General features: G+C 33.3%; 1 protein-coding gene across 2 annotated transcripts in view; it reads right to left on the minus strand.

The window, feature by feature from the left end:
* The window catches only part of CBLB (Cbl proto-oncogene B), a 205099-nt gene that overhangs the window by 21329 nt on the left and 171082 nt on the right, over positions 1-12688 (minus strand). The window contains exons 13-16 of one of the 2 annotated variants that reach the window (XM_008058921.1): positions 12553-12647; positions 3981-4127; positions 908-1005; positions 662-793 (exon numbers count right to left, since the gene is read on the minus strand). In XM_008058921.1, the coding sequence (XP_008057112.1) occupies positions 662-793; positions 908-1005; positions 3981-4127; positions 12553-12647 (472 nt within the window). The remainder of the gene's footprint in view (positions 1-661; positions 794-907; positions 1006-3980; positions 4128-12552; positions 12648-12688) is intronic. The other variant, XM_008058923.1, reaches the window with a different exon arrangement.

Below are 12688 nucleotides of genomic sequence, written 5' to 3' on the forward strand. Positions count from 1 at the left end.
ATTATCTTCCTCTAAAAATAGAGCGAGAAGTTCCCTAACTAGAATTAGTGAAATTAAATAGTGCCTCTGGCACCAGCCAACTACAACATACAGACACCTACATGTATCTTTACATGTGTGCACACACACACACTAGAACATCTCTTTGTATTATAATTTGACACAAATAAATTAAGTTTTTGAATGTGTTTTACTTGTAATGATTAAAATAAAACAGAATTTATTCTCAGTTCTCTACATATAAGTATTGATAATTTTCCATAATTTAGTTAGTATAATTAGAGCTGGGTCATTTCATGCTGAAAGAAAAGTAAGCTCACATTTATTAAGGATTATTATACTTAAGGAAAAATCTCAACTAACATTTCAAACTATCACCCAAAACTACTAGAATACAATGCTCTCATGTGTTTTGCAACTATATTTCGTGAGGAGGAGAGAACTTGATGAAACCCTGACTGATGGTCAACTACTTAGGCCATTACTTTTAATCATCCACATGGGGTAACAGTCACATGAACGGGAGCCACCATCACCTGGAGAACCCACTCTAATTTCAGGCAGATTCCCAATCGAGCAAATCTGTGTTAGACTGAACTCTGAAGTCTGAAAATTCCAATATAAGGCAGGATGATTTGTAAAATTTTTTAAAGGTTTCAACCTAATGGAGGGATGAGAAGATCATAATCAGAGGGCGTCCTGTTGAGTGAAGAACCATGCTTTGGATTGTCCCGAGTTGGAGGCCTGGCAGGTGGCAATGGCACTGCATCAGAGGCTGAATCAAAAACATCTCCTAGAGGATAACACAAAACCTTAATGTATCTTCAGTACAACAACAGCAAAGAATTTTGCCTTTAAATTCTGACCACAGACGGAGATCATGAAGGAAAAAACATTTTATACATACCCTTCAAATATATGCCTAACTCAGAGATGTTGGCTTTCTTCATCTCTGAAGATGTACCATGTATTCCATTCAATATACAGTGGCCATTATCACAGGACCTAAAGCAGAGACCAAAGAGCAAAATCAAATAAGGATAATTACTTTCCATTGTAAAATCATTTGGGAGGTAGAGAAACTAGCATCCATACCTGGTCATTAATAAAGTCAGAAAATATATTTCATTTCCTTTTCTGGAAAAAATGCCATCAATAATATCTATATATTCTTACCATTTATTTTAAAAAACAGAAGTAAATTAGCTCATGGAACACGAATAGTCATTTTTTAAAAAACTAAAATCAAGAATTACAAGGGCCACAAAAATTGGCCTTTTACAAAAACATAAATGTGAAAATAACATATTTTAGAAGAATTCAAAAACACCTTGTCAAAGCTTCAAAAAAAAAAAAAGAATTGCCAGAGCAAAAAAATATGTCACGGTCCAAATGACTTCATTATTTGTTGACAGTATTTGGCATCATATTTTTACTTCTGTTTAACTTAAGGTTTCCTTGTGATCAAAATAAACTAGAGGCCATAAAAGAAAAAAATTAAATGTTCAGTAATTCCATTAAAATTCTGACAGGGATATTCAAAGACCTGGAGCCTGTGGCACTATCTCACCACAGCCAAGAACAAAACTTTGGCCGTACGACACTATAGAAAATGACTTTAGCAAAGGCCTTGGAACATGACAAGTACAGTATTTTAATGTGGTTGTTTATAAACAACCATAGTACTATTTAGCACTATTCACTAAAAATGTATGTTTGAGTTGTTGGCATTAATACTTTGAGATCATACAATGAATACAATTGAGGCATGGGAAGACTGCAGCAGGAAGAGTGGACGGAACATATTTTGCCTTCAGCATATAACTGTGTAGCAATCAACTAACAAAGAGCTACAGAAATCAGAGTTTACATTTTACTCTTCTCGAATTTACCCTATATTCTTACAGCAATGTAAAATTACATACATAATGGAGGATATTTGAATAGATATTGCAAAAGAGCTGCATCTGAAATTCATTTCTGTTCTCTCTGGTGGTCAAGTCTGTTTAAAGAGCCAGAGATGGCTCATTTAAAAACAGTCATCATGTATTGAATCTTCATAATAATGATGGATTTTTACTGAAACTGAATTGCATTATTCATTTACTGTATCACTTTTTCCATACAGTGACAATTAACTCCTCCTGATGTTCTAAAGGGGGAAAGCACACAGGGAAAGGAAGTGTTAATCTTCGAGAGAGCTGTGGAGAGGACAAAAGAAGATACTTCATCCATCAGCATTCCAGAACAAATTAGATGAAGAATTCTCTCCAATTAAGTTTAGGGATTATCAACATGTATTACTTCTCCATAACAGCAGAAAGATGGTAACAATGGTTATAATTCAAATTTATTTTCAAGATTTGGGAGCCCAGCCACCAAAAATCTCATCCAATATGATGTAACAATTAAAACTTAACATATCAAAATTATACCCCTGAGTTTATATTTAATAAGAAGAAATAACTTTTATTCTATAATAAGATCAGTAGCCACTTAAATCTTCTGATATATCAAATTATCTTCTAGTTATTTCTTTGTCTTCTCAATGATACTATCTTAACAAAAATGTCTTAAACATCAGCAATTAGCAAGAAGTGCTTTGGTTCTTCCTTTAAAAAGGAAATGAAGTCCTGGACTGCTAATAATTCTGAGTAATAATTTTATAGAATATTAATACTTCTAACGAGTATCATTCATATACATATGAATCTTAAAATATGAATTTTATCCAGAAGTCAGACTTCCAGTTAAAATGAAGATCTGTTTCTCTTCCCATGTAAATCATCTTCTACCTCAGTAAGATACTTAAAGAAAGACATTAAAACAGTTTTTAGTTTTTCATCTGAAAAGAAGAAAAAAAAGCATTCAACATAAAACGCTTTTGGTTGATTGGCTTGACCTCAAAAGGAAATGGCACACCAAGACGGCACAGATAACTGAAGTGTTCCCTGGCTCTCCTATCTCTCCATCAGTCAACTGAGATGCTGGAATGCAGGGCCACCAGCAGTAGGTGAGGCCTATTCTATGTGCCAAGCACTGCTCTGTGAATGTTATACAAAGTAAATTTGAGCTCGGAAAGGAAGTTTTGAAGTTAAGATTTGATTACTAAGTACTACTGAATATGTCAGCCAAATAAAAAAATAAAGAGAAATATTAATTACAGCTTACTAATTCCATTATATAAATGCTGAATCATGCTTTTATTTAAAGACAAACTAATATATCAATATAAATAGCCACTATTAATAACTCTTATATACCTCGATGGGGCTTCCAATTCAAAGACCAAGGAAGGGTATCTCTTATTATAGTGAGAATAAACAAACAACAGAAAGGAAAAAAATAAAAACTCTATTCCTAACATTTCTATTCTATCCAAGGAAAAGTAAAATAATACTTGACAAAGCAAAAACAAATTAAAAAATAAAAGTTAAGGGAAATAACTTTAGGTATTTTTATTTTTCCAGGATCTGAATAGAAGTAGGAGGAACATCAAGAAGGGAAATGAATAAATGACATTAATCTTTACATTATGAAGGACAATTCTACAGAAGACTGGCATCATACTTTAGTTTCTAAGTACTTATTTTTCTTCATGAGATATGTGCTTAGAACTGATAACACACATTAAAACAGCATATTGAAAACGCAAAAATTAACCATCACTATAGGTAATATACAGCCAAATTATTTTAGAGTATTATTTTGGGGGGTGGCAATGAAATGTTCTATTACACTTACTAGACAACTCATTTAGACAAATGACTTTCTGATTAATGGAAAATTTGCATCTTTCAGTTTTCTCTGAAGATAATGCAGAAAATGGTATTCAGGCTGAGGAGGCTTTGAGCAGGAAATCAAGGATTTTTAATTAAATAAATTTAATTAAACGTGTTTTTCAACTGTTGAAAAACAAACACCACAAATGGCAATGCTTATGCAGATGTAAGGTGACAAAAAGCCACCTATATTCTTACCGAACAGGAGGTTTTACGTTATGACAATGAGATGGTTGAGAATTCAGGGAAATAGGATGGGATGAAGGAATCTTGTATTCATCATCGTCTTCCTCTACTGGGTCTCTTGCTTTCTCTGCAATAGAATTTGCTAACGGACCAGTACACCTACCAGGGGAAAAAAATCCAATCTGGTTTAAGCATAATATTTGAAACAGGCAAGTCTGATGTAACATAGTCAAATCAAAAATACTTTGTCACTTATATTCATTTTTCAATTACAGGGTAACATTAGAGGAGCTGTTCTTGTACTAAACACAAATGAAGAACATTTTCAGTCTTCTGTTAGAACTCTTGATGGGATAAAAGAATTTTCATCCTTATGATTTTAAATGGCACAATAAGAACAACTCTCAATCTGTCAAATAAAATAAAAAGGTGTTACAGCTGTAAGACAAAATGCATAAATTTATTTGAACCAAAGCTATTAAAATATTAACAATCTATTCCAATTTAACTTAAATGGGTAAAGTTAAGATGATAGAAATATAGACATTACAATTTTACGTGTTAATGAAGTCTTTATGGACGGGTCAAACTTTCTGTTTCTTGTGTGCATGACCTACAGTTGAAAAAATATCCAGTTTAATGCAATGAAACTTAACTGTCCTGTGAAATTATAATTTGTTAGAATTTTTCTCTCTTCAATAACAACTAAAAACTAAAAATGAATGAAAAACTTAGAAGCAAATAACGAGAGAACTTGTTGTTAAGTCTTTGGAGTAGGAGTACACTGTTTTAACAGCTTAAATTCCCCAGCTAAATAAAAGAGAATTAAAACGAGTAAAACCATCGCCCAATATAAAACATTTCTTAAGCATTTTATTTATCCATGAGGGCAAATAAACAAAATAAAACAAACTCAGACAAACAGGCAAACAAAAACCTACTCTTTTTCATAGTTGTTGCTACTGGATTTGAATAAAATCCTTGCTGAAGTCAGTGAAAAATGCTAAAGTAGAAATGCACACACCTAAACTGACTGACTGTAGAATCAACGAATTTGCAAGATACTGGAAATACGTATGGATCCAAACTTTTTAACCATCATGAACCTCGTGAGAAATGCTTTACAAAAAAAAAAAAAAAAAATCTAGGTGCCTGCAATTTTGAAGCACCTTCTGTAGAGGGAGCAAGAGGCCTTTGGTATATATTAAACTACTGAGCCTGAAATAACTTTCATTTTGATTTCTTCTTCCTCGTTAGTATGAAAGCAATTTTAGGGCTTTTCTTTGTGCCCATTAGAAGAAGGCATTTTGAAACACCTAAGCGTTTCCAGTTTCAACCGTATTATCTAAATCTCTAGGAAGTCAAAGATCAAAGAAAATTTTTCTTAAGATAGTCTCAAAAGTGTATTTTTACCCGTCTTTGAGGAATTTTTCAGTCCTGATCTTTAAATTCTTATTTGTTTGAGCAACCTCAGAACTTGCATGACAGTTTAAGGGGAGAAGAAAGCACAGTCATATAGTGACAGAAGGTCCGATGTCCTAGCCTGGAATACAAGTTAAGGACCTTACTAATAAGCTAAGTGTTACACCTACCATGCTTTAACCTTGGAAGATCTACTTTTCAATTAAAGTCAGATAAGTCTATGGGTTGCAAATGGTGATTTGACAGCACTAGAGCAAGGAATTAAACATTACTTTTCCATGAATTTCTGCAAAGATATCAATTTAGCTAACTTAAACACCAGAATGGGCTCGATTACCAAATGAAATAAGAAATATATGCTGCGCATACTTTCTATGCCCTAATATACTTTCATTCATAATGAATCTTTTTTCTATGCAATTTAAGCATATACCATATAAACACTGTTTTTGACCAACTACTTGACCAACTACTTAACAATCATGGTAACGTCACAAGCGTTCTCAGATCTGCTTGTTATAGTTTACTGACAAAGATTTACGTTTCCAAAGGACTTCAATATGAGTCAAAAATTGACAATTTTTGAAATCTCACCTGTTGTGCTAATTCTACATTTTACTTTCAGTGGCAGAGAATGTCTCCCACTACTCTTTCACTTTGCCACAAAACAACAGATTATTTCTGAATAAAGGGAAAAGCAAAGCTCATCTAATATTTTATGGAATAATAATGGCTTACTGCTAAAACTTACTAGATAAACTGTTAGCTTAAACAAATTTTAATGAATAATATCTAGAAGTGAAAAAAGTCTTCAAGTGGTGTTTGTATCTCAATATTTTTAAAAACTGGCCATTGTTTTGTTAAGCACTGGCCAGGTCATGTTTTCTTAGCTTTGGTCCCCCCAACCCACCCTATCTTGGGGAAGTGAATCTCTCTCTCTCTCTCTCTCACTTACTTTCTAAATAAACTTTCTAAAAAAAAAAAAAAAAAAAGCAACTTAGGTGTCCTATTTAATAACGTTCTAAAGATTCAAGTTTTATTTTTTCTTATTTTTAAATGTAAACTTCTTATATTAGTATAATATTCTACTTAGTTTTAAAATCAGCCAATTTATAAGGATAACTTTCCAGTGTATTTTACTCAATATTACATCAATTTTTATTTTAAAAACTGATTTTATCCAGTTCTGAAAGAAAAAATTATACAGTTTCTATCACAAAAATAATAGAAGAGGAAGGTACAAATAAGTTTAAGAAGTTGTATAGAAAATACCAAAAGAAATTTAAATTCATGTATATAACCGCACTATTTGCAACTGTACATGGAATTTTTTTTCCCTCTACAAACTCATTCAAAAAGCAGTTTCAATTTTACTTGCTACTAAATAAGTGGTAAAATAATTAGATTTAGAATTAGTCATTATTCATGTATATGTTACTTTTGGCAGCAGAGACAATTTCTAACTTATGGGACATTGAACAATTATCAGTCGTTGATTTAACTTATGGAAAATTTTTAGGATACCAGAGGAATAAAGGTGAACAAATTGTGTTTGGCTGGTTCCAAGTTAAAGCTGCCAAGTAAACCTTCCTACCATTTACGCCCATTACTGCATTCCCTTCAAATTATCATCCTATGCTCACAGAGTGTTCTGCATTGTGGCTGTCATTCCTGAGTTAACACACTGGTAATGCACAGAGACACACATTCTCAAAGATGCTTAGCTACCCTCTCTGCAACCTGTACATCTTATTAAATTCACTGTGCATTAGTTATCTGAGACTTCAGTGAGAAATATAATCATTTTCTACATGTGCACACTTGAACAAACCAAGAAACGGGTAAATTTTCAAGCCAGCACAGGGGTATATTCTCCAATGCAGTACTTAATTAGTAACTTTTACATTTTCAAACCAAAGACTCACAAACGCATTCCTCTAGCGCATTCTATATTGCTGGTGTGAGAGAATATGATTAGAGGGGGCACCTGTTGCATATCCCATTAGCTTTAACCCCAATAACTTACACCTCAGATAAGACTCTTGCTTTTCTTTCCTTTATTTGTACTATTTCTGACACTTCAATCACTCCATCAACTTTCCCAGAAAAAATAAAGTAGAAACATTCGTCTTATACATGAAACTTCTGTGACACTGCCCACAAATTCAATTATTTCCTTTTAACTATAATCTTTTCTATTATGTATATGCTCATTCATTGACACTGTGGTCTACAGATTCATCTCTGTCTCTCTTCTATTTCCATCCTGAATTGAAAAATGTTTAAGAGCAGACCTTGAGTTAACCAAGGCCTGGCATGATATGCTTACAACCTTTCAGACATACATAATGAGTGGTAATTAGATAAATAAATGACCAAGCTGGTATGGGAGAGAGAGCAATCATTTGTAGGATCTTTCAAAATGTAGAAAAGAACTTTAAATGTAATACATCATATTGCTTGTTCTCTACATATAAGAATCTCTCTTCCTTTAGCAATATCTAAAGGCAATATTATAAATATATCTTTCATTAAAGACTCTTTAGAGTTTGCCATATACATTATTCCATTTTCTTATATTACACTATCCCAATTCTAACAGAGAAAAGGCCTAACTCAAAGAAATCATAGCCCAGAGAAGAGGTCAACAAAGTATAGCTATATTTGAAATGATTCTTACACATGCGACACACATAAATCATTTCTCCAAATATTAGAGTGAATTTTATAACACATAGCTAATTTTGAAAGTTCTTTCATGGCAGGAGAAAAACTCAGTGTTGTACACTATTAAATAACTTTAAGGTTAACTTTAATTATAAACATTGTCACTAATTTATAAGTTGGAGAAATAGATCTGAAGTTGCTCTGCACTTGTGTTCTGTCCAGCTTCCGTACTCTTCACAAAGATAAGCTCATGGTTTGCTCCCTTACTTCTTTCAGGTTTCTGTTCAAATACTGCCCTTTCAGGGAGGTCTTTCCTAATGACTCATCTAAAGCAGAAAACCCTCCATCATAATTCACCCTCTCCCCTCCTAGTACTTACCATAGCCGACAATATACAATATAGTTATGTGTCTACTTTCTGTTCTCCCTAACAAGAGCATACATTCCAGAGGACAAGAATTTTATCTTGTTCACACTGTACCTCCAGTCACTAAAGAAGCTGAATGAAAATAGGGCTGTTGAGTGAATTCTGTAGTCTCTATTACTGAACTAAAACATGAAGCTTATCTGTTTAGGAAAAAATATATAATAACCATCAACAGTACCAACTGCAACAACAAAAAAATTTTCTTACAAAAATACAAACCAAGTGATATTGGCTTGTGGGTATTTGAAAGTCTAAGGTTAATAAGTCAAAACTACAAAAAAGATTATCTCTAAAAAACAAGGTACAAAAACAGTACTAAAAAAAATATATTCCTCAGCATCCTAGACCATGTCTTACCCGAAGTAATTATTCCATCATTACTTGTAATAATAATTGCTTTTAATATGTTTATTTGCCAACATATTGTGTGTCAAGTAAAATAAATATTTTTAACTGCCTAGAGTTCCATTTTGTTTAATTTTGAAAAATTAAATTGTTTCAAAATAAGTATGGTAGTAAATCAATAACTTAAAGTATAAAGTAAAAATTCACATAGGTTTATTTTATTCTCCATCTAAAGAATAATTATTTGTATTTGAAGCATTTACTTAAAATTTTATACTTAAACATCAATAAGGATACCTGATCTCAAACCAGGTCAAGTGGGGACCAAAGGGAGGCCCAAACTTCACCTGTACAATGACCACTTGTATACTTAAATCTGAATTGTACCCCACATCTTTAAAACAACAAAAACTTTTAATTTACATTTATAGCTAAGAGTTAATGATGTTAACAGAAAAACTTATTTCAGAAAAATTAAGTATATCCATACAATTTCCACTTACTTTTACAACAGTATATTTTTAGAAATAAATTCTTTATTCTTCTAGGTCTCAAAATAAATTATACAACAAAAGTTATATATAATTGTGAATATTCAGTTTAGCAAAAAAAAGAAACTATCACAGAGTACTATCACAAGTATCACAAAGTACTATCACAAGTACTATCACGAGTGATGAGAAATCAGTAATAGTATCAAATATTTAACAATTATGCTTCAGTAAATATTTATTATGACATAGTAGAAATTTAAAGGTAAATTCTAGCCTTGACATTTTTGGATTTAGCATTGGGGTTTTCAACATTTGTGAGATCTGCAAAGGTTTGTTTTAGTTAACAATTTGCAATTTTGCGTTGACCTTATTTTGAAACATATACCAACAGTCTACCATGGAAGTAGATACTTGAATATCCAATATCCCTGTATCAGTGAGTGACATTTTGATAAGGCCTCTGTTCTATGACTCTCCAGAACCAGGGATCTACACTCACTGTACTCTACCTATACACTCGAATGAGGCCACAGTAGACCAATCATCCTCCTCATCACCATCGTCAACCAGGGCAGTAATCCTACTCATACTGTCTTCAGCAGATGAGACCAACTGACCATATTGAACATTCAGGGGTCACACATAACAAACACTGCAAGATGCGAAACCCTTGAAAAACACTGCATAGAACCTAAAAGGAATTTGAAGACCGTTTAAGTTAAACTGTTCCTCTCATTTATCAGATGAAGAAAGAGAGACTCACAGATGTCACCTTCTTCAAAAAAGACAAATTCATAATGTTGGCGTCAGGTCTGGAATACAATATGATTTCACTCTAATGTTCACATTAGAATTCCATGCTGGTTTTATAATAAGCACAGTACTTAAATGGTTTTTAAAAATAGATTATCCTAATATTAACTGACAAAGGAGGGCATGAAATTATCTCTACAATATAATCTAAATGACATTAGAAAAAACATTTAAATAAAAAGTCAAAATGTTAAAACTCTGATTACTGATATTTGAGTAAGTATAAGCTTATTTTATTTGTCTTCTTTTCTTTCTTTTATATGCTTTGCATATTTTCTAAAATGCACAACTGCTACCTACAGAATCAGAAACAACAACAAAAAGTTGGCTTGCAATTTGCAAAAGAAAAACAAATTTGCTGTTAAGCATGCAATGTTACAATATTACACTAGTTGGTCAGGTGTGGTGGCTCACACATGTAACCCCAGTATTTTGAGAAACTGATGTGGAAAGATTGCCTGAGCCCAGCCTGGGCAATATAGTAAGATTCATCTCTACCAAAAAATTAGCCAGGTATGGTGGCACATGCTTATAGTCTCAGCTTCTCTAGAGGCTGAGGCAGGAGAATGGTTTGAGACCAGGAGTTGAGGCTGCAGTGAGCTATGACTACACCACAAGCCTGGGCAACAGAGTCAGATCCTGTAAAAAAGAAAACTTAAAACAAACAAACAAAAATTTAATAAATAAAAATACTTCAGTAGTTAAATAAAACAACTGCACTGTTTCTGAATGGAAAATATTGAGTGGGCAAATGGAAGTATAACTACATGGTAATTTTAGAAGCATTTACAAACTTAAGTGTTAGAAAAATATCAGTAAAATAAATTTTACTATGTATTTGTAGAGAAGAGAAGCATGTACTTAATGTTAAATACAAATGAAGCAAACCCTGACCTCCGCTTCTCTTTCTGCTTGCCAATATGAATTTAATAAACAGAATGGGAAAATTTAATCTCTAATTAGCAAGATTTCATTTACTTCATTTTCTGACATTCTCTGAGTTACTAGAGGTAATTGAGCTTAGATGTTTTATTACATACATATATATCCAGCGTTCATTTAGGGCTGGAATATCATCATATGTTGTCACTGATTTGGAGCCCAATACACAGAATATGCATAATTGCTTCCAACTCCTTATGTCTGCTAAATATCTGACAGTTCCAAGAGAGACTCTCACTGGAGACTACCCAATTAGCTGAGTTTCTCACTGTCCCCTGAACTATGTCAAACTCTTGCTTTTTTCTCATAACCTGCCTTTTCCAATCGTTCTCCTCCTTGAGTCAGGAGTCTACCCTGTCTCTGAAATATCCTTGACTTACAAAGCCCTTACAGCCTCTCCTCTAAACTCATTTAAAACTACCAAGTCAGCATTTTAAAAGTGCATAGTGTTCTCTAGCGATTTCAGATATGTTAATTTTACTTTCTAAAGTAGATTGTAAATTTCTTGGGGACACAGGAGTGAACAGCATAAGAATCTCACAAAGCCAGAAAACAAAAAAACAAAACAAAACAAAAAACCTAGATATGATACCAGGGCAAGCATTAGAAATCACTGACGATTTTAACTGGTAAAATTCTATAAGATCCTACTGCTAGCATTAAGAAATTTAGTAGAAAAAAAGAAACAATGTTGAGTTTTGAGTGAGAAAGTCACCTGGGAAGGCAGAATTTAAATTAAATAAACTCAACTGCAGTGAACAAAACGTACTGAAGGAGAGGTGGGCAACCTGACTTCATACACAGAGTAAGGAAACGAGAATTGGGTATTTGGTTTCATCCTGGTTTAACTTGGGTAGATATCACGTAATTGTCTAGTATGCCTCTGTGTCCCCATGTTTCAAACGAGACACCCAGTTACCTCATTTTTCTAGCCTTAAACCCACTGATATGAATTCTGAGATCATATCAGATGATCAGATAAAAGGCTCTTTCAGTTGTCCAGCTCTGAGGCAAAGCTAAGGCAATGGGGAAGATTAGCTGAGTATGAAAAACTCCAAAAGAACAATCAACAGGACTTAATGGCTGAATGGATTGAAAAATGGAAAAACTGGAAGAATCAAAGATGATTTTATGATGTCAAACTGAGTGGTTGAGATAAAATGTGGAAGAGAGATAAACTGGAAGGGAAAGCTCACCGTCCTATTCTGCCCTCTTTGAAGCAAGGAATACTTAGCTTTCTCTCTCTCTTGCTCTATGTGTAATCTCAAGAGTTAGGTAAGTCTCTTAGAAGCTGTGGTTGCCAGTAAAAAATCAGGAACGATCTTGATTTCTGATACTTTAGTTTATAAATCCAGGTGGGTTATTATTGATGACATTTTATTCATTCTGTAGTTTCTGTACTGAGAACCTCAAAATCACTCTTGACCATATCACAATGTAGGGACAGTGATCTCCAAATTCAATTAACACTCACTTGATGCTAGGGAGAAGGGTGGTGACTGGGGGAGGAGGAGAAAGCCGGGGAGGAACGTCGTATTCTTCACTTCCAAGGTGACCGTTGGAAAAGACCTGAAAGTAAATCAAACAGTTAGTTTCTAAGAATTTAACTT

This window comes from Carlito syrichta, unplaced genomic scaffold (assembly GCF_000164805.1).
Source record: "Carlito syrichta isolate Samal-C Ts95f unplaced genomic scaffold, Tarsius_syrichta-2.0.1 Scaffold303651, whole genome shotgun sequence".
In the NCBI taxonomy this organism is placed as follows: domain Eukaryota; kingdom Metazoa; phylum Chordata; class Mammalia; order Primates; family Tarsiidae; genus Carlito; species Carlito syrichta.